The 27,229-nt window shown below is 64.7% G+C and overlaps 1 protein-coding gene across 3 annotated transcripts in view; it reads left to right on the forward strand.

Annotated features, from left to right (window-relative positions):
- The window catches only part of PPP2R3B (protein phosphatase 2 regulatory subunit B''beta), a 50,032-nt gene that overhangs the window by 22,012 nt on the left and 791 nt on the right, over positions 1 to 27,229 (forward strand). For all 3 annotated transcript variants that reach the window (XM_039463504.2, XM_039463502.2, XM_039463503.2), the window contains exons 2-12: positions 3,380 to 3,565; positions 12,847 to 12,950; positions 13,152 to 13,254; positions 14,616 to 14,690; positions 16,505 to 16,591; positions 17,096 to 17,252; positions 19,477 to 19,525; positions 19,920 to 20,009; positions 20,234 to 20,409; positions 22,132 to 22,250; positions 23,230 to 23,336. In XM_039463504.2, coding sequence (XP_039319438.2) covers positions 3,380 to 3,565; positions 12,847 to 12,950; positions 13,152 to 13,254; positions 14,616 to 14,690; positions 16,505 to 16,591; positions 17,096 to 17,252; positions 19,477 to 19,525; positions 19,920 to 20,009; positions 20,234 to 20,409; positions 22,132 to 22,250; positions 23,230 to 23,336 — 1,253 coding nt within the window. The remainder of the gene's footprint in view (positions 1 to 3,379; positions 3,566 to 12,846; positions 12,951 to 13,151; positions 13,255 to 14,615; positions 14,691 to 16,504; positions 16,592 to 17,095; positions 17,253 to 19,476; positions 19,526 to 19,919; positions 20,010 to 20,233; positions 20,410 to 22,131; positions 22,251 to 23,229; positions 23,337 to 27,229) is intronic.

Below are 27,229 nucleotides of genomic sequence, written 5' to 3' on the forward strand. Positions count from 1 at the left end.
CCCGGCTGATGTCTGTATTTTCAGTAGAAACACGGTTTCGCCACGTTGGGCAGGCTGGACTTGAACTCCCGACTTCAGGTGATGCGCCCTCCTCGGCCTCCCACAGAGCTAGCCACGGCGCCCGGCTGGGCACCCCGTTTCTGGCTGTGGGTTGTATTTGGTTTGTTCTGGAGACCGTGGTTTCCTGCTGGTTGTGGAGGATTGGGTTACCGTTCCTGTTCTGCTGGGGCTCGGGGGAGCCTCCGGCCTCGGCCAGTCTCCGGCTCTTGGGGGTGCAGGGTGAAGCCTTTGGGAACCTGTTTCTCCCACGTCACCAAGTCCGCTCCGGCACCCCTCCATGTCCGTTTCCTGCTCACCTGCTTTAAATCTCTCGAATTTACGTGTCACTGTGTTTTTACCTGTGGTTTTTTTTTGTTGTTGCTTTTTTGTTTTTTGTTTTTTGTTTTTTTTGCTCGTGGTTTCAATGGTCTCATTTCTCTCTCTTGTTTGTTTTGTTTTGAGACCATTTTGCTTTTTTTTTTTTTTTTTTTTGAGACAGACCCTCAGTCTGTCACCCAGGCTGGAGCACAGTGGTGTGACCTCAGCTCACCTCGGCGTCCATCCCCCCGGGTTCAAGTGATTCTTCTGTCTCAGCCTCCGAGTAGCTGGGATTACAGGCACCTCCCACCGCGTCTGGCTGAATTTAGAACTTTTTTTTTTTTTTTTTTTGAGACGGAGTGTCGCTCTTGTTACCCAGGCTGGAGTGCAATGGCGCGATCTCGGCTCACCGCAACCTCCGCCTCCTGGGTTCAGGCGATTCTCCTGCCTCAGCCTCCCGAGTAGCTGGGATTACAGGCATGTGCCACCATGCCGAGCTAATGTTTTGTATTTTTAGTAGAGACAGGGTTTCACCATGTGGACCAGGATGGTCTCGATGTCTCGACCTCGTGATCCACCCGCCTCGGCCTCCCAAAGTGCTGGGATGACAGGCTTGAGCCACCGCGCCCGGCCTATTTAGTACTTTTACTAAAGACAGCGTTTGTTCTCAAACTCCTGACCTCTTGATCTGCCCGCCTCAGCCTCGCAGAGTGCTGGGATCACAGGCGTGAGCCACCGCGCCCGGCCGACTTTCGCTCTTGTTGCCCAGGCTGGAGTGCAGTGGCACCATCTTGGCTCAGCACCGTCTCTGCCTGTTGGGTTCAATCAGTTCTCCTGCGTCAGCCTCTGGAGTAGCTGGGATGACAGGCACGTGCCACCACAGCAAGCTATTTTTTTTCTATTTTTAGTAGAGATGGGGTTTCTCCACGTTGGTCACTCTGGTCTCAAACTCCTGACCTGAGTTGATCCGCCCACCTCGGCCTCGCAGACTGCCGGGATCACAGGCGTGAGCCACCGCGCCCGGCCTTCTGTTCTATTCCGGAAAATGCAGGAGGTTTCGTTGTTTTATAGCCCGGCAGTGCCAGAGTCCGAAGCCCCTCTCCCCTCACCGTGAGGGACAGAAAGCCCCTCCCTCCCTGTGCCTCACTTCTGTGGGCCTGTGGGTGGTGGCAGACTGGGACCTGCTCCTTTTTCTCAGAGCCTGGGGAGGTTTCTTGCCACCTGCATGGGAATAAGTTTACATTTTTGGTTTGAGGGCGGGTTCTTGGGAGAGAGTCTTGCTCTGTTGCTCGGGCTGGGGATCGGGGGTGCCATCTCGTCTCGCTGCAGTTCCAGCGGTTTGCCCAACCTCAGCCTCCGCAGGGCCTGCGACTAGAGGCACGTGCCACCACACCTGGCTAATTTTTGTTTTTTTTTTTTTTTTAGTAGACATGAGGTTTTGCTATGTTGCCCACGCTGGTCTCGGACTCCCGAGGTCAGGCACTCTGCCCGCCTCAGCCTCCAAGAGTGCCAGCATTACAGGCGCGAGCCAGTGTGCCCGGCTGTGCGCGGGTTTCTCGCCACCGTGGCGACGTGAGTCTGATCTGCAAACCTGCAGCAGAGTCGGCTGCAGCCATAAGTTCTCGGGAGCGGTGGTCCACTGGTTCTGGGACTTCGTACCTCGACCTCTGCTCCGTGGGAGTTGGAGGAGGAGGACGCAGCCCCGTCCCTGGGTAGTTGATGGACGAGGGCACCGTGTGGTTGCTGACGTCGTGGACTGTTTTTCTCGGTGTTGCAGTATCACAGAGTGACAGTAAACAATCCAGCTGGCAGGTTTTGTGGAGATTGAAGCAGGACACTGTAGAGTGACTGGTCTGGGTCCTGCGGATGCTCCGGGTGAGGGAGAGCTGGTGCTGAGTGTCGCCGAGAGCCCGTGGCCTGGGCTCTGCACTGGGCGAGGGCCTGAGGCTTGTGTTGCAGCAGGGCCTGGGGTCGACGCCCTCTCCTGCCTCTGTGGGTGCCCGCTCACCATCTGCCACTTAGGATGGGAGTCAACCGGGCTCCAGGGGCAGGGCTGTGCCTCACTGTGGCCATGCTCTCGGATGTCTGGGGCGTGGGGCTGACCTTGTCCCCAGGACCCTGCCAGGCGTGCGGTCAGTGGTGTGGCCCGTGGGAATCGGGAGCGGGTCCTCGTGCGCGTCTCGGGCATCTGGGTTGCTCGCCTGCCCTGCCAGGTGAGGTGGGTACTCTGTGCAGCAGCCACCCCCCTGTGGGGTCCCTCTTGGCATCAGGCAGCCCCCAAGATGGAGGTGGTCCTGCAGTGGGGTGTGTGAGTGTCCCCGTGGCCGGGTGGAGGTGACCCTGCAGTGGGGGGTGTGAGTGTCCCCGTGGCCGGGTGGAGGTGACCCTGCAGTGGGGTGTGTGAGTGTCCCCGTGGCCGGGTGGAGGTGACCCTGCAGTGGGGTGTGAGTGTCCCCGTGGCCGGGTGGAGGTGACCCTGCAGTGGGGTGTGAGTGTCCCCGTGGCCGGGTGGAGGTGACCCTGCAGTGGGGTGTGTGAGTGTCCCCGTGGCCGGGTGGAGGTGACCCTGCAGTGGGGTGTGAGTGTCCCCGTGGCCGGGTGGAGGTGACCCTGCAGTGGGGTGTGAGTGTCCCCGTGGCCGGGTGGAGGTGACCCTGCAGTGGGGTGTGTGAGTGTCCCCGTGGCCGGGTGGAGGTGACCCTGCAGTGGGGTGTGTGAGTGTCCCCGTGGCCGGGTGGAGGTGACCCTGCAGTGGGGTGTGTGAGTGTCCCCGTGGCCGGGTGGAGGTGACCCTGCAGTGGGGTGTGTGAGTGTCCCCATGTCCGGGTGGAGGTGACCCTGCAGTGGGGTGTGTGTGTGTCCCCGTGGCCGGGTGGAGGTGACCCTGCAGTGGGGGGTGTGGGATCAGCCGGCCTTGGCGCCATGGGCCCTAGAGAGGCCCTTGCTGTTGGTCCCGTGTCCGGGTGGAGAAGGCGTCAGCGGCTCCCAGGTTCTAACCGAGTTGCTTCTGTTGACTCATCAGGTCCAGACGCTGAAGCAGGAGCCTCTGCCCCCGGCCACGAGCCAAAGCATTCCGACCTTCTACTTCCCCAGAGGCCGCCCGCAGGACTCCGTCAACGTGGACGCCATCATCAGCAAGATCGAGGGCACCTTCGCCCAGTTCCCCCAGGAGAGGGCCAGCATGGACGACATGGGCCTGGTGGCCAAGGTGCGGGTCACACGCGCGGGATGCGGAGAGGCCGTGGTGGTGCCGTGAGCGTGTGAGGGCGAGGTGGAGAGGGCGACGTGGTGCCATGGGCGTGTGAGGGCGAGGTGGACAGGGCGACGTGGTGCCGTGGGCGTGTGAGGGTGTGGCGGGCGGCTGAAGTGGGTGCCGTGGGCGTGTGAGTGTGGGGTGGAGAGGCCAAGGTGGATCTCACTGTCCCCCAGCTGTGGACTGCGTGGTTTCGTGAGTGTGCACTGGGGTCTCAGTGTCCCCCAGCTGTGGACATTGTGGCCTGGTGACCGTGCACTGGGGTCTCCCTGTCCCTGCCTGTGCACGTCGTGGCCTGGTGGCCGTCCGTTGTGTCCACGGCGGCCCTCGCGTGTCCTTCCCTCGTGTCTCCGGACGTGGACTGTGTTTCCGTGTACTTGCTGGCTGCATGTACCTCTCGACACAGACGTGTGTTCCGCAGCTTACCCTGTTGTCACTGGGATTGTCTCTCATTTTCTCATTCTGCTTTGGGTTCCCTTTTCAGACAGGGTCTCCGTCTGGCACCCAGGCTGGAGTGCAGTGGCACCACCTCAGCTCCGTGCAGCCTCCACCCCCCGGGCTCAGGTGATTCCCGCCGCCCGGCCCTCTAAGTGGCCGTGACGACAGGCGGGCACCCCCGTGCCTGGCCAGTGTTTTGTATGTTTTGTGCAGACGGGGGTCTCGCCGTGTTCCCCGAGCTGGTCTGGAGCTCAAGCCCTTCTCCCCCTCGGCCTCCCAAAGTGCTGGAATGACGGGCGTGAGCCACGGCACGTTGGCACGAGGTGGATGTATTCTGAGTACACATCCGTGCTCGGATGAGTTCTGCACGTGTTTTCCGTGTTTTTCCAAGCTCACGAAGGCTTTTTGTTTTCTAAGCGGAGTCTAGTTTCAGCGCTCCCGTTTGTCTGCGCTGCGTTGTGAGTTCATTTTCGTGACACGGGGCCCACCTCATGGTTCCACACGTGGACATCCGGGGGTCTCAGCAGCATTTGCCGAAGAGACTCTCCCTCCCCCACGGAGTGGTCGGCCACAGTCGAGGGTGTGGGGTGGAGCCGGACCCCGTTTCGCCCGTCCGTATCCTGGCCCTGCCCGCACCACGCCGCCTTCACTGTCGTGGGTGAAGTTTTGAAGCAGGGAACGTGGGAGTCTTCCCATTTTCTTCTTCCTTTCAGGACTGTTTCGGGTTTGGGGATCCTGTGCAATCACCTACAAAGTTCAGAGTTGCTCGTTCGTTTCCACAAGGACTTGCTGGAGACTCCGTAGGCCAGTGTGGGGTGCCACTGCCAAGCTGGCCCTCCTGAGGTTCCGACTGGCACGCGTGGGGCCTCTCCATTGATTCACACCTGCCCTCACTCCCTTCAGAAGTGTCCTGCAGATTCCACGGCGCCATGCCGCGCGCGGTGTGACGTTTACGCCAGAGCGCTCTCCTGCTTCTCATGCTGTCGTCAGTGGAATTGTTCTCTGAGTTCTATTTCAGGATTGCGACCGGAAGGATGTGGAACGACAGTTCGTTTTTCTGCGCTGACCCTGCATCTGGCAATCCTTCTCAGCTCGTTTATCCGTTCTCATAGTTCTGTTCTTGTTGCTGCTGTTGTTGAGCCGGAGTTTCACTCTCGCTGCCCAGGCTGGAGAGCAGTGGTGTGATCTCGGCTCACTGCAGCCTCCGCCTCCCGGGTTCCAGCATTTCTCCTGCCTCCGTGTCCTGGGTAGCTGGCATTACAGGTGCCCGCCACCACACCCGGCGAAATTTTTTTGTGGGTATTTTTAGTAGAGACGGGGTTTCTCCGTGTCGGTCATATTGGTCTCGAACTCCCGACCTCAGGTGATCTGCCCACCTCTAGCTCCCAAAGTGCTGGGATGGCAGGCCTGAGTCCCCACGCCCGGCCTCGTTCTGATCGTTTCTTAGTGGACACAAGACCGCGTCACCTGCAAGTAGATACAGTCTTAGTTCCTTCCTGGGTGTGCATGTGTGTAATTTGTCTTCCTGCCTGGCCACTGTGCGTAGCACCTGGGCTGCGGCGTTGAACAGAAGTGAAAGGGGCAGCCTCGTCCCGTCCCTGGCCTTGGGGGAGACCGCCCCCCTTTCACCTGTGAGTGTGCGGCCCGCAGCGGGTTTCGGTTGAAACCATTTACCAGCTGGCACCCTTCCGAGATCTACCCAAGTCTCTGAAGCGTTCTCACCAAGATTGGACGTTCACTTTCGTCAAACGGTTTTCCTAAATCGGTGACGTGACCGGTTTTTCTTTTTTGGGTTTGTTTGTTGTGAGACCGAGTCTCACTCTGTCACCCAGGCTGGCGTGCAGTGGCGCGATCTCGACTCGCTGCAGCCTTTACCTCCCGGGTTCAAGCGACTCTCCTGCCTCAGCCTCCCGAGTCGCTGGGATGACAGGCACCCGCCACCACGCACGGCTGATTTTGTATTTTTAGTGGAGACGGGGTTTCTCCATGTTGTTGAGGCTGTTCTCAAACTCCCGACCTCAGGGGATCCGCCTGACTCAGCATCCCAAACGGCTGGGAAGACAAGGCTGAGTGTCCGCACCCGGCTGGCTTTTTGTTTTGTTGTGCTTTTCGTTTGTTTGAGAGAGAGTCTCCCTCTGTCACCCCCAGGCTGGAGCGCAGTGGAGCCATCTCAGCTCACTGCAACCGCCGCTGCCCGGGCTCAAGCGACTCTCCTGCCTCAGCCTCCCGAGTCGCTGGGATGACAGGCTCCCACCAGCACGCCTGGCTCATTTTTGCGTTTTCAGTAGAAACGGGGTTTCACCGTGTTGGGCAGGATCATCTCGATCTCTTGACCTTGTGATGTGCCCGCCTCGGCGTCCCCAAGTGCTGGGATTACTCAGCTTGGCCCGGTTTTTGTTTTTTAACCTATTAATATAGTGTATTAAACAGGTGGGTTAGGGGAGTTAAAGCAGCCTTGCATTCCCGGCATAAATCCCACGTGGTCGCCGGTGTCTCACCTCCTTTATATGTCGCTGGATTCCAATGCTCTTTGCAGCTGGATCCCCAGAGAAGACGCTGGTTGGCTGTTTTCCTGTGCGTCTTTCCCCTGGTTTTGCCTGTAGAGAAATGGCGGTCTCACAGAACACGTTGGGAAGTGCCCCCCTTTTCTATCAGGGGCTGCCTTTTCCAGGGACTTTACAACGTTCTGTTTGACACATACACGAAAACCTCCGTGGCTGCAGAGTGAACACGACAGACGAGACACATTCCGCTCAGGCCACGTTCTGCCCGTGCGTCTGGCGACTCTCCCCGCGGGCGACGGTCCCCACACCTTGGCTTCACCCCGGTACTGTTGCTTAGACTCATGAGCAGGTGCATCCAGGCGTCCGTGTGAGTGTGCGCATGCACACGTCTGCATTTCTTAGAGAAAACCTCGCCGGCCCCTTCGCACACGGTGTCTTTTCTGAGTCCCTCCGCGTTCCTGCACATCCTGCGGGCCGTGGAACGACCGGGTACGCCGCGCCCGCGCACACTCTTCCGATGGAAGAACCACCACGCTTCTGTCGTGATTGTTGTTGAAATGTCAGAAACTCCTAAGACTTGGAGGCAAACACGTAGTGAATGAAAAAAGCGAAGATGGACCCAAGACGCTGTGATCTAAAATATCAGAAACGTGAACTTGCCAAAAGTAGTCACTGCTCTGGTATTTTTTTTTTTTTTTGGATACGAAGTCGCTCCGTCTCCCAGGCTGGAGTGCAGTGGGGCCGTCTCGGCGCACAGCGGCCTCCACCGCCCGGGTTCGAGCGGTTCTCCTGCCCCAGCCTCCCGAGTAGCTGGGACTACAGGCGCCCGCCACCACGCACGGCTCCTGTTTGTATTTACAGTAGAGACGGGGTTTCACCGTGTTGCCCAGGCTGTTCTCGAACTAAGGCTCTCGTGATACACCCGCCTCGACCTCCCAAAGTGCTGGGATTGCGGGCGTCAGACGCTGCTCGCGGCCTCTGCTGACGTCTTGTCCTGTGTGGGGTCATCACCTGCTCCTGCCCTGGGTGTCCCTGTCCCGTGTGGGGTCATCACCTGCTCGTGCCCTGGGTCTGTGTGTCTGTCAGCATGTGTGTATGACCCTGTGTGTGTGTGTCCGTCAGCGTGTGTGTACAGCACTGTGTGTGTGTGGACGGCACTGTGTGTGTGTGTCCCTCAGGGTGTGTGGACAGTATTGTATGTGTGTGTCCCTCAGTGTCAGTGCACAGTATTATATGTGTGTCCGTCAGCGTGTGTGGACGGCACTATGTGTGTGTGTCTGTGTGTGTGTCTGTCAGCGTGTGGGGACAGTATTGTGTGTGTGTCCGTCAGTGTGTGCGGACAGTATTGTGTGTGTGTCCGTCAGCGTGTGTGGACGGTACTGTGTGTGTGTCCGTCAGCGTGTGTGGACGGCACTATGTGTGTGTGTCTGTGTGTGTGTCTGTCAGCGTGTGGGGACACTATTGTGTGTGTGTCCATCAGCGTGTGCGGACAGTATTGTGTGTGTGTCCGTCAGCGTGTGCGGACAGTATTGTGTGTGTGTCCGTCAGCGTGTGTGGACGGTACTGTGTGTGTCTGTCTGTGTGTCCGTCAGTGTGTGTGGACGGCACTATGTGTGTGTGTCTGTGTGTGTGTCTGTCAGCGTGTGGGGACAGTATTGTGTGTGTGTCCATCAGCGTGTGCGGACAGTATTGTGTGTGTGTGTCCGTCAGCGTGTGTGGACGGTACTGTGTGTGTGTGTGTGTGTGTGTCTGTGTGTGTGTCCGTCAGCGTGTGGGGACAGTATTGTCTGTGTGTCCGTCAGTGTGTGTGGACAGTATTGTGTGTGTGTCCGTCAGCGTGTGCGGACAGTATTGTGTGTGTGTGTCCGTCAGCGTGTGTGGACGGCACTGGGTGAGTCCCCGCACCCGGCCCTCATTTTCCCCTTTGAAACGACAGGTGCGCCTTGAGCTTTGTCCGGTATCGTCGGCGTGTGTTTGTGCCTGGACTGAGGTGGCTGAGGTTTCTCTGGGGTCCCGTCAAGGTGAACGGGCCTGACGGGCGTCGGGTTCTGAAGGCAGCCGCGGCGTTGGGGCGACCCCGGTCCCTGCCTCGCCGCGCCGCGTCGCGCTGCTCCCGGGTGTGGGGCCCACGTCGCCAGGCCTCGCAGGGGTCGCGTCTCTGCTCCTGGAGGAGCGGCCTGCGGCCGCCTCTGGCGATGCGTTGGTCTGGTTCAGCGTCGGGGGGATCCTGGCCTCGGGGAGTCTCTGGGGAAAAACGTCCCTCCGTGTGGAGTTCGTGAAGCCTTCTGTTTACAGTGGGTGTTATTTTTATGAGCGTGTTTCGCAGAATTCACCAGTGAAGCCGTTGGGGACAGAGTTTTCTCTGTGGGAAGGTTTTTTTCAGTGCAGTTGGAATGGTTTGAATAGAGACAGGCCGTCCATAGTTTTTTTTTTTTTTTTTTTTGAGACCAAGTCTCGCTCTGTCGCCCAGCGTGGAGTGCAGTGGCGCGGTCTCGGCTCACTGCGGCCTCCGCCCCCCGGGTTCCAGCGATCCTCCTGCCTCAGCCTCCCGGGTAGCTGGGACTGTCGGTGCTCACCAGCATGCCCGGCTAATTTTTGTATTTTTAGTACAGGCGGGGTCTTGCCATGTTGGGCCAGGCTGGTCTCGAACTCCTGACCTCAGGTGAGCCACTTGCCTCGGCCTCCCCCAGTGCCGGGACCGCAGGACTATGCCACCGCGCCCGGCCCGTGCGTACCGTCTTGACTGAGCTTGGTCGTCTCTCTCTGAGTTTTGTATTTTCTTGATTTTTCTCTCTCAAGTAGCAGCTTTTAGTTTTAGTGATTTTCCGCGATGATGTTCTGCGGCGGTGGCTTCCGAGTTCTGCCTGTCGTCCGCTCACGCCGGGGTCCGGCGGGTTGTTACTGACCATTCTGCCGTGGCCACGGGCCCTTCCGCAGTCCCCGTGCGTGCGCCCTGCCGTCCGCGCCGCCTCCACCCTGGCACACCGCGGGCGAGTCCACGTCCACGCGCTGCGCGTTGAATGGATCCCACGCCGGCCGGATTCCACCTTCTGCCGCGGCAGCGCGTCGTTTAGGACCGCGTTCGGTGTTTGGGACCCGGAGATTCTCCAGACGTCCCTTTGTGCTGTTTTGTGACTGGTTTCCGCCGGGGGCCGGAGGCACACACTCAGTTCCGTCCTCCTGCGTTAGCTGCGGTTGACTCTCTGGGCCTGGGGCTGCCTTGGGAAACGGTTTTCTGAGTCTGTTCCCACACGGCTGTGAAGAGCCACCTGAGGCCAGCCAGGCTGCCTCACACCTGTCATCCCAGCACTTCCGCAGGCTGAGGCAGGCAGATCATGAGGTCAGGAGTTCAGGACCAGCCTGACCCACCTGGCGCAACCCTATGTCTACTAAAAGTCCGAAAAGTAGCCAGGCGTGGTGGCGTGCGCTTCTAATCCCAGCTACTTCGGAGGCCGAGGCCGGGGACTCTCGAACCCGGGAGGCGGAGGTGGCGGTCAGGTGAGATCCCACCGCTGCGCTCCATACTTATGGCGAACGCAGGTTTGACACAGTTCCACAGGCGTGAAAGAAGCCGTGGCTCGGGAAGACTTCCCCATGCAGGAAGGCGGCGCGGAAGCAGGCAGCTTCTCCACAGCTGGCAGGACAGGGGGCGGCCAGAGCGGGCACCACCACGCGCTTTGAAACCGTTGGGTCTCACGAGAACTCACAGGAGGAGCGAGGGGGAGGCCCACCCAGGATCCTGTCCCCTCCCAGCAGCCCCTCCGCCAGCACTCAGATCCCAGTTCAGCCGGAGATTCGGGCGGGGGGCAGAGCCGGGACCCAGCGCCGGCCCCACCTGAAGGCCCCTGCGGCTCTGTGATGCCATGTGCTCACCCAGCTGGGTGGCATGTTGACACGTTGCATTTCTGCACGTTTTCCACTGGTTCTCTGCCCGTGTAGACGCTTAGGACTCTGCCCTGCTCCCGAGCACCCCCGAGGCACTGGAGCGTGGGCCTGGGGGCCGGTGGCGTTTCCTGCGTAGGGCGCTCCTGTCAGGTCAGCAGAGCCGGACTGGAGCAGACGGTCCCCACACAGCGGCGTGCGTGAGACCCAGACGCATGTGCTGAGCGAGGGAAGCCAGGCCTCACAGTCTGGGAGGCCGAGGCGGATCACGAGGTCAGGAGATCGAGACCAGCCTGGGCAACACGGTGAAACCCCGTCTCTACTGAAAACACAAAACTTAGCCGGGTGTGGTGGAGGACGCCTGTGTTCCCAGCTCCTCGGGAGGCGGAGGTTGCGGTGAGCCACGATGACGCCACTGCACTCCAGCCTGGGCGTCAGAGCAAGACTCCATCTCAGAAGAGAAAACAACGTCAAATCACGTCATCTGCTGTTTTATTCGCTGCCCGGTAACGATTTTGTAACACGCAGGAAAAGCTGCTTTCTTTGTATCTTTGCATTTTAGAGCTGATCATCTCCACTTACTGCAGAATTCTTTTTAATCGTGAGCTAATGAGTTTGCAGGTGAGTCCCCCCCTTCCCTTCCTCTCAGTCCCGCGGCTCCTGACGGAGACTCACCGCCACCTTCCTTACTCCGACTTTATGGGGAGGGCTGGAAACGGCCGACTGTCACCGTCAGCTGGCTTTCCCGAGTTCTTTCGTCTCGCCTTAGAAGGTTCAACACAAGCTTGTCAGCACGTAGAGGCCGCAAAGCCGCCATCCTCGGTGCCTGGTGACGGGCGCTGCGCGGGTAGGGAGGTCAGGCGCGGGCCGGAGGGAGTGCCGGTCCGCAGACCGTCATCTTTGCTTCCGTCATCTTTGATGTCACTCGGCCGTGCTCCGTGGTTTGCTATGCAGACACTGCGTGTCATTTTTGTTGCATTTTTCCGTAGTTTGATTTTTCTTTTAATGGTCTTGATACATGGCATTATTTTTATTATATTTATTTATTTTAGAGACAGGGTCTCGCTCTCACCCAGGCTGGAGTGCAGTAGCGTGATCTGGGCTCATGGCAGCCTCTGCGTCCTGGGTTCAAGCGATCCTCCTGCCTCAGCCTTCCGAAGAGCTGGGACCACAGGCGCCCCCCACCACGCCCGGCTAATTTTTGTATTTTTAGTAGAGACGGCGTTTCACCATGTTGACCAGGATGGTCTCGACCTCTTGACCTCGTGATCCACCTGCCTCGGCCTCCCAAAGTGCTGGGATTACAGGCGTGAGCCACCGCGCCCGGCCTTATTATTTTTTTTTTTTAATTTTATTTATTTATTTTTTGAGACGGAGTTTCACTCTTGTTACCCAGGCTGGAGTGCAATGGCGCGATCTCGGCTCACAGCAACCTCCGCCTCCTGGGTTCAGGCGATTCTCCTGCCTCAGCCTCCTGAGTAGCTGGGATTACAGGCACGCGTCACCATGCCCAGCTAATTTTTTGTATTTTTAGTAGAGACGGGGTTTCACCACGTTGACTGAGATGGTCTCGATCTCTTGACCTCGTGATCCACCCGCCTTGGCCTCCCAAAGTGCTGGGATTACAGGTTTGAGCCACCGCGCCTGGAGTTAGTTTATTTTTGTTTTGACGTGGAGTCTCGCTCTGTCGACCAGGCAGATGTTCACCGCAGCGTCCGCCTTCTGGGATCAAGTGATTCTCGTGCCTCAGCCTCCCCAGCCGCAGGGATTCCAGCCGTGCACGGACACACCCAGCTGGGTGTTGCGTTTTTAGTAGACACGGGGTTTCGCCGTGTTGACCAGGCTGTTCTCGATCTCCTGGCCTCACGTGATCCACCTGCCTCGGCCCCGCGAAGTGCTGGGGTGACGGGCGTGAGCCCCCGCGCCCCGCCGGGGTTACCGTCAAAGCAGTGTTTCCTAACGCCGAGTGTTCGTGGTGAGTCTCCCCGCCGACTGTAACTTTCCCTTCCTCGGACCTGCCGTGGGCCCTGCTGCGGGCGTGGGCAGACACTCCACGGGACGTGTCCGTCGCCGTCACCTTCCACGCAGTGTCCGGCCGACGCGGCCGTTTGCACCGGCTCCTCGGAGCTGCCGCCGGCTCTGCACACGCTGGGGACGCAGCCGCCGCGGTCACGGTGCCCGCGCACGGCCTCCGGTCGGGGGGTCTCTGGGCCGCACTCCCGCGCTCCGCTCCCGTCGCTGAGCTCGAAGGCTGGAGCAGAATCCGCGCGGGGCGGGCCGGCCGCACACCGCCCCGGAGCGCGCTGTTTCCCGCAGCAGCGGCCTCTGGGCACGTGGGTCGGGCGGGCGCAGGAGGCAGGTGCCCGGGCCCCGCTGAGCGCACCCCCCACCCCGTCCCTCTGTCTGCCTCAGGCCTGCGGCTGTCCCCTCTACTGGAAGGGGCCGCTCTTCTACGGCGCCGGCGGGGAGCGCACGGGCTCCGTGTCTGTGCACAAGTTCGTGGCCATGTGGAGAAAGTGAGTCCCGGGCCGGGCGGGGGTCGCGTCGGGAGGGCGGAGGCGGCCCTGGGTCCACACGGCGCGGGGACGGGGGCCCCGTGGCGCCACGGAGAGAGGGGAACCCGCACCCGGGCGCGCGCCCGCCGTCCTGAGTGGCCGCCTGCCCTGCCGTCCACCCCGCGTCTGTGACGGGCGCGCCCGGTCATCCTGTCCTTCCAGAATCCTGCACAACTGCCACGACGATGCCGCCAAGTTCGTGCACCTGCTCATGAGCCCCGGCTGCAACTACCTGGTGCAGGGCGACTTCGTCCCCTTCCTGCAGGTGAGAGCCCGCGTCTACACCGCACAGCTCACCCAAGTCTGCAGCGCACGCCACACCCGAGTCTACACCGCACGCCTCACCCGCGTCTACACCGCACAGCTCACCCGTGTGCAGCGCACGCCACACCCGAGTCTACACCGCACGCCTCACCCGCGTCTACACCCGCGTCTACACCGCACAGCTCACCCAAGTCTGCAGCGCACACCACACCCGAGTCTACACCGCACGCCTCACCCGCGTCTACACCGCACAGCTCACCCGTGTGCAGCGCACGCCACACCCGCGTCTACACCCGCGTCTACACCGCACAGCTCACCCAAGTCTGCAGCGCACGCCACACCCGAGTCTACACCGCACGCCTCACCCGCGTCTACACCGCACAGCTCACCCGTGTGCAGCGCACGCCACACCCGAGTCTACACCGCACGCCTCACCCGCGTCTACACCGCACAGCTCACCCAAGTCTGCAGCGCACACCACACCCGAGTCTACACCGCACGCCTCACCCGCGTCTACACCGCACAGCTCACCCGTGTGCAGCGCACGCCACACCCGCGTCTACACCCGCGTCTACACCGCACAGCTCACCCAAGTCTGCAGCGCACGCCACACCCGAGTCTACACCGCACGCCTCACCCGCGTCTACACCGCACAGCTCACCCGTGTGCAGCGCACGCCACACCCGAGTCTACACCGCACGCCTCACCCGCATCTACACCCGCGTCTACACCGCACAGCTCACCCAAGTCTGCAGCGCACACCACACCCGAGTCTACACCGCACGCCACACCCGAGTCTACACCGCACGCCTCACCCGCATCTACACCCGCGTCTACACCGCACAGCTCACCCAAGTCTGCAGCGCACACCACACCCGAGTCTACACCGCACGCCTCACCCGCGTCTACACCGCATGCCTCACCCTCGCCTACATCTCATGCCTCACCCGCGTCTACAGCGCACGCCTCACCCGCGTCTACACCGCACGCCTCACCCGCGTCTACACTGCACGCCTCACCCGCGTGTACACCGCACACCTCACCCGTGCCTACACCTCACTCCTCACCCGCGTCTACATCGCACACCTCACCCTCGCCTACACCTCATGCCTCACCCGCGTCTACACCGCACGCCTCACCCGCCCCTACACCGCACACCTCACCCTCGCCTGCACCTCATGCCTCACCCGCGTCTACACCGCACACCTCACCCGGTCCTACACCTCATGCCTCACCCGCGTCTACACCGCACGCCTCACCCAGAGCTACACCGCACGCCTCACCCGAGAGTACACCGCACCCCTCATCCCTGCTCACGAGAGGCCGGCGTCCACACCGCGCCCCGTGTCTTTCTTCCGTTAGGACGTGGTGAACACGCACCCGGGGCTGTCGTTCCTGAAGGAGGCGTCCGAGTTCCACTCGCGTTACATCACCACGGTGAGCACCTGCTGCTTCTCCGAGCGCTGCAGAGGGTGCGGAGCTCCCGCCGGGGGAGGCGGATCCCTGGCGGCACCCACGCCGGGCTGGGGCACGGTGGGGCGGCAGGGCGCGTTTCTGCAGGGGCCGCCGTGGATCGGGGAGCCCTGAGCTGCAGGAGGAAGCGGCAGGTCCCCGGCAGGTGTCTCCGCCGCACCCGGGACTCAGGGATGGGCGCGCGCGCGGGGCTGGAGCTTCCCACCCTGCCCCGCCCCGCCCCAGTTCCCCGGACGCCCCGCCTCGCCCCACCCCGCCTCAGTTCCCCGGACGCCCGCACCCCCGGAGCACAGCCCCTGCCTCCCGGCGGCCCGCACCCCCCCGCCCCACCCCGCCCCAGTTCCCCGGACGCCCGCACCCCCGGAGCACAGCCCCTCCCTCCCGGCGGCCAGCACCCCCCGACCCACGCACGTGCGGGAACGCTGCCCTGGGCCCGCGGCTGCTCTGTGCGCGTCTCCATCCTCGGGGCCGGGGCGGCACATCCCGGGGCCGGAGCGCAGCGCAGCCACCGCGGCCTCCTCTGCAGACGGCCGGGAGCGCGGCCCAGGCCCCGGCACGCAGAGGTCGCGCCGCCCCGGCCCCAACTCCCCGCCCGCGGAAGGCTGAGGACACCCCCAAAGTGCCAACGATGCCATCGCCCTCGGGGTGACCCTGGCAGCTGCAGGCCGCGGCGCGCCGCAGTCGCCGGCATGCCTGAGTGCCGGGCGGTTCACAAGCCCCTGGAGGCCGCGGCAGCCTCACTCCTGTCCCCCGACACAAACGGCAGCGCACCCACAAAAACGGGGGCTGTCCCCGCTGCTCCGTGGGGACCCAGGGAGGTGGGCGGGGGCACGAGTCCGCTCTCTGCGAGGACTCCGGGAGGTGGGTGGGTGCACGCATCTCTGTGGGAGGACTCGGGTGGGTGGGAGCACTCGTCTGTGGGAGGACTCGGGGGTGGGAGCACACGTCTACTCTGGAAAGACTGAGGGGGAGCACACGTCTGCTGCGTGGGAGAACTCGTGGGGAGCTTAGGCATGCCAAAGGCAGCCTGTGACTTTGAGCCGCGGTGTTTGGGGGTCCCCGCCTCCTCTTTCCCGCGCCTGTCTCAGTCATTGTCATTACACGGCAATCGTGGTAGGTTTTGGTTTCTCTGCTGAGGCAGCAGGCCGCTCCGTAAGCTGGAGCTGTCAGGCGTTCGTCAGGCTCAGGAGGCCTCGCGCAGGGCGCTGGGAGGGGCTCCAGGATCGGAGGCAGGAGGCCTTGCTCGGCCCAGGACGCAGCCCCCGGTGTGCGCAGTGCAGGGTTCGCTCAGCGAGGAGCCGCCCCGCCCGCCCCACGTGGTGCCTCCCCGCCGTGAGTGGCAGTGGCGGTCCCCACCTGTGACCCTGGCGCGTGGGCAGCCAGGGCCAGAGGCACTCTGCAGCCTGTGCGTTCAGGACCAGCCTGGGTTACCCAGCGACACCCCGTTTGTGTTTTTTTTTAAAAAAAAAGCTGTGAACGTGTCCAGAGTGGAGTTTTCATCGAGTCAGGCTGTGGTGCAAACCGTGGTTTTCTGGGATGCCCACGCTCCTTTGCCCACCAGTCCACAGGGGAACCCCTGGCCACACCCTCCCTGAGCGCAGCCTGGGGTGGTGCCTCCCGCAGGGCCCTTCCCACGGCCCCCGCCTGTGCCCTCGTGGGCCTGGGGCTGCTGAGACCAAGGTGATGCTCGTCTCCCCCCTTCCGCGTCCCCGTCTCTGCGAGGGGCGAAGCTCCTCCGTCCGCACACCCAGGGCACTGACGGCACCGGCACCCCGCAGGTCACCCAGCGCATCTTCTACGCCGTGAACCGGTCCTGGTCCGGCAGGATCACCTGCGCCGAGCTGCGGCGGAGCTCCTTCCTGCAGGTGCGGCGGGCCGTTCCCTTCCTCCTCCCCTCCGGGCCCGCTCCCCTGCTCCCCCTTTCCTCCTCCCCTCCCCCTCCCCTGCTCCCCCTTCGCCTCCCTCCTCCTTCCTCCCCCTCCTTTGCCTCCCCGCCCCTCGCCTCCTGTTTTCCTCTGCCCTCCCTTTCTCCCCTCTCCCCGTCCCCTCCCCCTTCCTACCACCCTCTTTCCTCCCCCCTCCCCCTTCCTCTGGCCTCTCTGTTCCCTCCCCGTTTTCTCTCCCACCCCCTCCCTCCTGCCTCCCCAGTTCCTGGGAGGCTCCCAGTCCCCGTGTAGCCCTGGGACTACAGCACCCCCACTCCCGCCTAGCAAGCTGTCTCCACGCCGGAGCTCCCCCAACCTGGGATCGCCCCCACTGGGAACACCCCCGCCCTCCGCCCCAGCCTTCCGCCTGCCCGCAGGCACCCGGCCTTGAGGCGTCGCCTCGGAGGCCCCATACTCAGGCCCCCCCACCGTGTCCTTCGGCAGAACGTAGCGCTGCTGGAGGAGGAGGCGGACATCAACCAGCTGACCGAGTTCTTCTCCTACGAGCACTTCTATGTCATTTACTGCAAGTTCTGGGAGCTGGACTCGGACCACGACCTGCTCATCGACGCGCACGACCTGGCCCGGCACAATGACCACGGTGCGTGGCACGGAGGGGCGGGCGGGGCGCGGGGACACAGAGCGCAGTGACCACGGTGCGTGGGGCGGAGGGGCGGGCGGGGTGTGGGGACACAGCGCAGTGACCACGGTGCGTGGGGCTGAGGGGCGGGGGGACACAGCGCAGAGACCACGGTGCGTGGGGCGGAGGGGCGGGCGGGGCGTGGGGACACAGCGCAGTGACCACGGTGCGTGGGGCGGAGGGACGGGCGGGGCGTGGGGACACAGCGCAGTGACCACGGTGCATGGGGCAGAGGGGCGGGCGGGGCGCGGGGACACAGAGCGCAGTGACCGCGTTGCGTGGGGCGGAGTGGCGGGCGGGGCGCGGGGACACAGCGCAGTGACCGCGGTGCGTGGGGCGGAGGGGCGGGCGGGGCGCGGGGACACAGAGCGCAGTGACCACGGTGCGTGGGGCGGAGGGGCGGGCGGGGCGCGGGGACACAGAGCGCAGTGACCACGGTGCGTGGGGCGGAGGGGCGGGCGGGGCGTGGGGACACAGCGCAGTGACCACGGTGCGTGGGGCGGAGGGGCGGGCGGGGCGCGGGGACACAGAGCGCAGTGACCACGGTGCGTGGGGCGGAGGGACGGGCGGGGCGCGGGGACACAGCGCAGTGACCACGGTGCGTGGGGCGGAGGGGCGGGCGGGGCGCGGGGACACAGAGCGCAGTGACCATGGGGCGGAGGGGCGGGCGGGGCGCGGGGACACAGCGCAGTGACCACGGTGTGTGGGGCAGAGGGGCGCGCGGGGCGCGGGGACACAGCGCAGTGACCACGGTGCGTGGGGCAGAGGGGCGGGCGGGGCGCAGGGACACGGAGCTCAATGACCACGGTGCGTGGGGCCGAGGGGCAGGCGGGGCGCGGGGACGCCCAGCGGCAGAGGAGCAGGCGGAGCGTGGAAACAGCGAGCGCCTTCTCTCCAGGGCCTCCTGGGCCTGCAGCTGCCCCTCCTTCCCCAGGCCACTCCTTGTGTCTGGGTCCCGGCGTGCGCCCCTGCACCACACCTCTGGCGGCTGGCGCCTACGGGGTCAGTGTGGTCCGCTGGTCCTGAGGCTCCGACAGCCACCCCTTTGCGACACCACCGTCGCGGGTCTTCATCGTTAGGACGCGAGAGCGCGCGCAGACCCTTCCCTCACAGGCTCCAGCTTCCAGCCTCCAAGGCCTGGACCAGTTTCCATCCCATCTCTCACTGGGCAGCTCCCGAACGTGGGGCCCCAGGCTTAGAGGAGGCTCAGCTACAGCAGCGGGAGCCGTATTCCTGTGTGGTTTCGTTTTCTAAAGGATTTAAGTTTCCTTTCTCTCCCACACCCCCCAAAGAAAACCTCATTACCAAGAAGGGTCTTTCTGAGCTCACTGGCCTGTTTTGCGCGGTTCCCTGAGGGTGGCTCCCGCCCGTCTGCGTCTCCGGGGCCGGCCCTGGGCCATGACCTGGTGGACCCCACCTGCCTGCGTGAGATGCGCACCTGACGGACGGAGCATTTCCTGGATCTGTTCCTCAGTTCAGGGAGACACCTAAGCCCTGAGCCCCGTTAACTAGCAGTGAAAGGAGCGCAGCCCCGCAGAGCCGCCGCACGTGGCCCGTGCCAACGCCTGCGCAGCTGGGAGTCAGCCCAGAACCCAGCGCTCGTGCCCCTGTGAACGCGCGCCGGCCGCAGGTCTCTCTGTTCCTGTGGGGCCCACGCTGGGTCTTGGGGCAGGGTGGCGGGTGCGGCCGGCTGGGCTGTTTCTCACGTGGCGCGGCCTGAAGCTGGGGGCATCTTGGCCCCCTGCGTCCCGGGGACCCTGGTGACCTCAGGGACGGCCGGCTTGGGACAGAGCAAGCGCCTGGGATGGCGGCCTCCTCCGTGCGTTCACTGTTGTCTCTTGTGAGTGACATGCAGTTGAAACGCGTTTCTTCTTGTGTTGGAACTGTGCCTCTGGAAGCAGAACCTTTGAGGCACGCGTGAGTGCTCCGCTCTTGAGAAACTTGGTCTTTGAACCGCGGTCAGCTTTGCACACTGTGGATTTGATGCTGGGCCTGGCCCCGCTTGACGGGAAAGGGCGCTGGGCACCCGGGAGGAGCCTGCGGGGGCGTCGGGGTCCCGGGCCCCTTCCAGACTCAGGCGCTTCCCGGCATTCGGTCCCCGCCGCATCCAGGCGTGGCTTTGGGGGTCGTGGCATCAGGGCGGAGGCGCGGTGCGCGCTGCCCATCAACCCCAATGTCTTTGCAGCCATTTCTACCAAGATGATCGACAGGATCTTCTCGGGAGCAGTCACGCGGTACGTGCGGCTCAGGCGCCTGACGTCGGCCCCTGCCACGTGAGGGCTCGGGGCCATCTCATTGCCCTCGCGCGGGACGGGGACACAAGAACCAGTGTCACGTGAGGTCCGAGGAAGGGGATGGCCCAGGACAGGGGTTTTTGTCGGGCGCCATGAGCCCCGAGAAGGGGTGGTTGCGGGCACCCGGGGCCGTGGCAGTGATGGGGGCGCTCTCGACCGTGCCTGGACGTGGGGGAAGCCGTGTGGCCGCGCGGCCTCCACCTGCTCCCTGCAGGAGCAGGAGGAGGGCTGGGCCCCGGGGGCTCCTCTCGCCCGGGGTCATGGGCAGGGGCTCCCTGCCTGTGCTGCCCTCCCTGACGGCGTCTTCGTCTCTGCATCCCGGCCTCCGGTCTAGAGGCAGAAGAGTGCAGAAGGAGGGCAAGATCAGCTACGCCGACTTCGTGTGGTTTCTCATCTCTGAAGAGGACAAGAAGACGCCGACCAGGTGGGTTCCTGCCACAGCGTGCTCTTCTGCTGGGGACGGAGCTGCGAGTCTCGCCTGTGACGTGCGTCCGCCGGTGGATGTGTGCGCGCCTGCTGGGGGGGCTGGGAGGGCCGGGGCCGGGGCTGCAGGGGCGGGCTGGGAGGGCCGGGGCCGGGGCTGCAGAGGGGGCGCGGAGAGGGCCCGGGGCCGGGTGGTGGGGGGAGCTCACAGCTCTGCGGCCGCAGCATCGAGTACTGGTTCCGGTGCATGGACCTGGACGGGGACGGCGCCCTGTCCATGTTCGAGCTGGAGTACTTCTACGAGGAGCAGTGCCGGAGGCTGGACAGCATGGCCATCGAGGCCCTGCCCTTCCAGGACTGCCTCTGCCAGATGCTGGACCTCGTCAAGCCGAGGACCGAAGGTGACGCCCCGGGAGGGCAGGTGCCGGGGGGAGGGCACGCCCCCCTGTGAGGCGCTGTCCCTGCTGTGAGGGGACACTGGGAAAGGGCCCCTCCCACTGTGAGACTGAGGAGGAGCGCAGCACCGCAGGCCCCCGGGGTCACGGTGCGAGAACGCCGTGCTCAGGACGGGGGCACCCCCTCGGGGACCTGCAGAGCCCAGGGCCGGGCACCCCCTCGGGGACCTGCACAGCCCAGGGCCGGGCACCCCCTCGGGGACCTGCAGAGCCCAGGGCCGGGCACCCCCTCGGGGACCTGCAGAGCCCAGGGCCGGGCACCCCCTCGGGGACCTGCAGAGCCCAGGGCCGGGGTCACCGTGGCCATGGGCACCAGGCCGAGGGACCGATGGCCAGGTTTCCGCTGACGCCGCACAGGGCAGCCTTCCCTTCCCCAGTCGGCTCCCGACAGCACTGGACCCCACCCGTTGCCCCAAGTCCTCCTGCACCCCCACCCAGTGCCCTGAGGCAGAGCGGAGCGTGCCCACCCAGCTGCCTGGCTTTGTTCTGCGGGTCAGGATGCAGCTCTGGGCTTGCACCTTGGAGATGGCTCCGAGGCTGCCCGCCCCTCCCGCTGACCCTCCCCTCCTGTGATGCCACCCCTCCTGCGGCCCCGCCCTCCGTGTGGCCACACCCCTTCTGCCCCGCCCTCCGTGCGGCCACACCCCTCCCACCGCCCCGCCCTCGCGTGTGGCCACACCCCTCCCACCGCCCCGCCCTCCGTACGGCCACACCCCTTCTGCCCCACCCTCCGTGCGGCCACAGCCCTCTCGGCGCCCCGCCCCCCGTGTGGCCACACCCCTCCCACCGCCCCGCCCTCAGTACGGCCACATCCCTTCTGCCCCGCCCTCCGTGCGGCCACAGCCCTCCCGGCGCCCCGCCCTCCGTGTGGCCACAGCCCTTCTGCCCCGCCCTCCGTGTGGCCACACCCCTCCCACCGCCCCGCCCTCAGTACGGCCACAGCCCTTCTGCCCCGCCCTCCGTGTGGCCACACCCCTCCTGCCCCGCCCTCAGTACGGCCACACCCCTTCTGCCCCGCCCTCCGTGTGGCCACACCCCTCCCACCGCCCCGCCCTCAGTACGGCCACACCCCTTCTGCCGCGCCCTCCGTGTGGCCACACCCTTTCTGCCCCGCCCTCCGTGCGGCCACACCCCTTCTGCCCCGCCCTCCGTGTGGCCACACCCCTCCTGCCCCCGCTCCTCCCTGGGACCATGCTCCTGCCGCCGCCTCGTCCCTCCCACCGCCCCGCCCTCCCTGCGGCCCCACCCACCCCTGTGGCCACGCTCCTCCCGCCGCTCTTTGCCCGTGGGACCCCAGATCCTCAGCATGGGGGGCCGCTCTCTGGCGCCGCCCGCAGCGGGACCTCAGGCGTCTGTAGTTTCACGTCCGAGACCGCCCTGGCCGCGCCTCCCCGCGCCTGTCCCACGTCCCGGCCCACGCATCCTCGGGGCGCAGGTGACCCCAAGCCCCGTCCTCCCACGCCTGGTCCCGCGCAGAGCCGCATCCCGGGTCCGCCCGTCACGTCCCACGCGTGGCATGGGAGCCGCGGCTCCGCGCGCGTCCTCGACCACGTGTCGCCGACCACACGCGCGCACCCCCTGACCCCGTGTGCGCCCCCCACTGACCCCGCGCCCATGAGGCTGCGCAGGGAGGCCGCGCTCACGCCTCGGACCCGCCCGTCCGTGCAGGGAGGATCACGCTGCAGGACCTGAAGCGCTGCCAGCTGGCCCACGTCTTCTTCGACACGTTCTTCAACATCGAGAAGTACCTGGAGCACGAGCAGAGAGAGCAGCTGTCCCTGCTCAGGGTGAGTGCGGCGGGGGAGGGGGGGTACGGGCCCGGGGAGAGGGGCGGACGGGGGAGGGGCGGACGGGGGAGAGGGGACGGACGGGGGAGAGGGGGCGGATGGGGAAGGGGCGGACGGGGGAGGGGGCGGACGGGGGAGGGGCGGACGGGGGAGAGGGGCGGACGGGGGAGAGGGGACGGACGGGGGAGGGGCGGACGGGGGAGGGGCGGACGGGGGAGAGGGGCGGACGGGGGAGAGGGGACGGACGGGGGAGGGGCGGACGGGGGAGAGGGGACGGACGGGGGAGGGGCGGACGGTGGACGGGGGCGGACGGGGGAGGTGATGGATGGGGGACGGGGGGGGACGGGGCGGACGGGGGATGGGGCGGCCCGGGGAGAGGGGACGGACGGGGGAGAGGGGGCGGATGGGGGAGGGGCGGACGGGGGAGGGGGCGGACGGGGGAGAGGGGGCGGACGGGGGAGGTACGGACGGGGGAGGGGCGGACGGGGGAGAGGGGACGGACGGGGGAGGGGCCGACGGGGGAGGGGGCGGACGGGGGAGAGGGGACGGACAGGGGAGGGGCCGACGGGGCAGGGGGCGGCCCGGGGAGAGGGAACGACGGGGGACGGGGCGGACGGGGGAGGGGGCGGACGGGGGACGGGGCGGACGGGGGACGGGGGCGGACGGGGGAGGTGATGGCTGGGGGACGGGGGGGGACGGGGCGGACGTGGCAGGGGGCGGCCCGGGGAGAGGGGACGGACGGGGGAGGGGGCGTCCTGGGGGAGGGGGCGGCCCGGGTAGAGGGCCGGACGGGGAGACCCCCAGGAGGCGGTGACGCTGCATCGAGGGGCGACTAGGACAGGACTCGCCGCGTTCCGATTCCGTGACTCGGGCCAGCACCGCAGGCCCCCGGGGTCACAGGGGAGAACCTCGTGCTCAGGACGCGGGCGGGCACCCTCGGCTGCGCCACGCGTGTCCCTGACATGCGCGCCTCCTCCAGGACAGTGACAGCAGCGGCCCCGAACTCTCGGACTGGGAGAAGTACGCGGCCGAGGAGTACGACATCCTGGTGGCCGAGGAGGCTGCGGGGGAGCCCTGGGAGGACGGGTGAGTGCCCGCGGGGTGCGGGGGACGGGGTGCGGGGAGACCCGGGGGGCAGGGGGAGACACGGGGATAGAGATGAGGGGACGGGAGGTCAGTGAGGGTGGACGGGGGCAGTGGGGGGAGCCCGGGGGGCAGGGGGTACGCGCGGGGCAGTGCGGGGGGTGTCACGGGGAGATGAGGGGACGCGGGGTCCGTGAGGGGCTACGGGGCAGTGGGGGGGACACGGACACGGGGCAGTGAGGAGGGGTGTTGGGGTGACGCGACACGGGGACAGTCGGGAGGGGACCGCCGCGTGGGGTTCTGACCCCGTTTCTCAGACTTCACGTACCAGGCGAAGAACGGGGAGGCCGAGTGAAGACGCGTTTCCCCCTCTGTGCGTCTGTTCCCGGCCCGCGGCTGGCGCCTGCCAGGCGGGCCGAGGGGTCGGGGGCCGCCCGCCTCCCCGGGACGTAGGCCACGCCGGGGCCCCTGTCCCCTGCCAGCCCTGGAGGCCCCCGGAGGCCGCCCGGCCGCCTGCTTCCTCCCTGGGCCGAAGGCCGCCTCAGGTCCTCGGGACACAGACCCTTCGCCTGTGACCCGTTCGCGTTTTCCGCAGCGTCCGAGGTGTGTGGTCACCGCCGTCACGTGGTGGCCGCGCGGTGCTCCGAGTTTGCAGGGAGTGGCACTGCCTGGCGTGTGACTTCACGGCCGGGTGTCTGGTGCCGCCTAAGAACTCACGCCCGAACCCTAAACGCGGACATTTCACCTGCACGTTTTGCTGTTTAGACTCGGGTCTAGGGTCCACGTGCGTAGCCGTTCCCTGGGGGGTGAAGGTCGGGTGGACGCTCCCCTTGTCCTCGGGGTGTCCGGCTGTCCCAGCACCGCCTCCGCAAAGCCACGGGGTGGCCCGGGCGAGGTGGCGGCAGCCACGCTGTGTGCGGTCCGTTCCTGAACCCGTCTCTGTGCCGCGACTGCAGGCGTCTGTCCTTCCTGCGCGGAGAAGCCTGTCACTCCGGTGCCACGCGGGACGGTGGGGGCCGTTGTAGAACTTTGGACTCAGCCCGTCCTCCCCGCGTCGGACTCTGGCGCGCGTGGGGAGCGCTGCCGCTGACCCTAGTCTGCCCCTCAGCAGCCCCAGGGGCACGCGCTGGAGCGACGTGGCCACTGTCGCCGTCGTGTGCGGAGGTCCTGCGTCCTGTTCCGTTCCGCCCGTGCTGGCTGTTCAGGTGTCTTTGCCTTTACCTGAAAATAAGCTGCTTCTAGAAAACGTTCTGCCGAGGCCGGGCGCCGTGGCCCACGCCTGCAATCCCGGCACTTCCGGAGGCCGAGGTGGCTGGATGGCTTCAGGTCCGGGGTTTGAGGGCAGCCTGGCCAACGTGGGGAAACCCCGTCTCTGCCAAACGTTTTATTAAAATGTGCCGCGAAGACCGTTTGCGCCCGGGAGGCGGAGGTGTCAGTGACCCAAGATCAGGCCACCCCACTCCAGCCTGGGCGACAGAGCGAGACCCCTTCTGAACAGCAAAAAAAAAGATCCGAACTTTCAAGGAGATGGAGCCGAGTGGACGGGCCCGTGTCCCAGCTTCCTGCTTCGTAGCCCTGCGTGGCCCGGTCCACGGGCGCGGCCGTCAGCTGTGGTTACGGCCCCTGCCCTTTGTCCCGGCCGGACCCTCTAGCTCTCCACAGACTTTACGCGGACGTTGTGACGTGTCTGCTGGAGTGTTTCACGGGTTTCCTGCTGTTCTAAACGGTCCTTTTGACATTCCTGTCTCCCGTTATTGGTGGGCAACATCTAGAAATAACGTTTATCGACCTTGTGCTCTGTTCCTTCGAGAAGTAAAGTTACCAGGCATCAAGGCGCCCCGCGTTTCCTGCGTAGACAGCGCCGTGCCTGCCAGCGGGAACGTTTCCTGCCTTCTTTTCACCGAGCTCTATAAATTTCTTTTTTTTCTTCCTTTATAGAGACAGCCTCGCTCTGTCCCCCAGGCTGGAGCTCAGTGGTGTGATCTCAGCTCACTGCAACCTCCGCCTCCTGGGTTCAAGCGATCCTCCTGCCTCAGCCTCCCGAGTAGCTGGGACGACAGGTGGCCGCCACCACGCCCGGCTAATTTTTATATTTCTAGTAGAGACGGGGTTTCACCATGTTGCCCAGGCTGGTCTCGCTCTCTTGACCTCCTGATGCACCCGACTCGGTCTCAAAGCACCTGGGACAACAGGATTGTGTCTCCACACCCAGCTTGTGGTTTTAAGAGAGTCTTGCTGTCTTGCCCAGGCCGGCCTCAAACTCCCGGGCTCAAGCGATCCTCCCTCCTCGGCCTCCCAAACTGCTGGGGTTGCAGGCGTGAGCCGCCGCGCCTGGCCGGCTGCTTTTCTGGCGATATCCAAGTCTGGCTTTGGTGTCGGGGTAATGTGGGCTCAGGGAATGGGGAGCAGGATTGTCTCCCCGTGTTTTCTGGAAGGCTGTGTAGACACGGCCTGTTACTTTGTCCCTCGATGTCTGCTAGAATTCACCAGTGACCCCGTGTGGGCCTGGGTTTTTCATTACCTGCTCTGTTGTGGTACGACGGACGTTTTGGGGGTGCCGATGCCTGCGCCTTGACGTACCTTCATACCCACAACGCCATGACTACCGTCAGGGCGATGCATGGTCCGGTCTGCTCCCCGCAGAACAGTACTTACCGGAATTTTCTTGAATTTCCTGGACTTGTTTGGTGGAATTGGCCAGGGAGGCCATTGGAAACAGCAGCGTTGTGAGAGACTTAACGGATAATCAAATTCAGCCGGTGTGTGGTTCACGCCTCTAACCCCAACACTGGGAGGCCGAGGCGGGCAGATCACGTGAGGTCAGGAGTTCAAAACCAGCCTGACCAACGTGGTGAAACCCCGTCTCTACTACAGAGACACAAAATCGGCCGGGCCTGGTGGCGCAGACGCCTGTAATCCCAGCTCCTGGAGGCTGAGGCAGGAAAAGTGCGTGAACCTGGGAGATGTCGGTTGCCTTGAGCTGAGATTGCACCGTGGAACCCCAGCCTGGGAAGTCAGAGCAAAACTCCATCTTGCGGGGAAAAAAAAAAAAAGTGACCATATCAGAAACTGGCTGAGGCCACGCCCGTGAGTTTATGTTTTGGAGACAGGGTCTGGCTCTGTCATGCAGGCTGGAGTGCAGTGGCACAGTCTCGGCTCCCTGCAGCCTCCACCTCCCGGGCTTCAGGGATCCCCCCGGAGACTGGGGCCCCGGAGCAGCCGGAATGACGGGAGCGCCCCCACACCCGGCTAGTTTTTGTGGAGACCGAGTGTAGGCTGGTCCTGAACACGTGAGCTCAAGGGTCCTGCGCGCCTGGGGCCCCACAGTGCTGGGATGACAGGCCTGAGTTGCCACCTCCGCCCTCGGGGAGCTTTGCGGGTTTGTGCGCTCCAGACACTTGTCTGCTCACCCAAGTGATTTCGTTACTGCCCGTGATGTTTCCTGCTTGAGTTTAGCACCTGCAGCTCCCACGGGGCTGGCCTCTCCCGCGTGCCTGATGCCGATTCGTGTTTTTCTGCATGATCGGCAGGGGTGAGGGCGACGGATTCCAGTCTCCTCACGGAACCACGAGTACCACTGATGATCTGGTGGCTTTGCTCGGGGTGTCCTTCTGGTCTCCTCGTGCCTTCACCCGCGGCCGACTCAGGCGTTCTCATTTACAGGTCGCTCCAAATACTTTCACGTTCCCGACCCACGGGCGCCACAGAGCGTCCCGGTAACCCCTGCCCTCTCCCCGGACGCCCGTCCCATTCCTGCCGAGCGCTTGGGGCTCCCGCTGCGCACCCGGACCTCCGTCTCTGCCTCCTCCCCCTCCCCATTCTCCCCCCTGACCGGCGTGCACCGCCATCGCCGCCCGGCCCCGCGCTCGGGTAGCCACGCGCCACCTTCCCCGTGT

The sequence above is a fragment of the Saimiri boliviensis genome, chromosome Y, assembly GCF_048565385.1.
Source record: "Saimiri boliviensis isolate mSaiBol1 chromosome Y, mSaiBol1.pri, whole genome shotgun sequence".
NCBI classification, from domain to species: Eukaryota; Metazoa; Chordata; class Mammalia; order Primates; family Cebidae; genus Saimiri; species Saimiri boliviensis.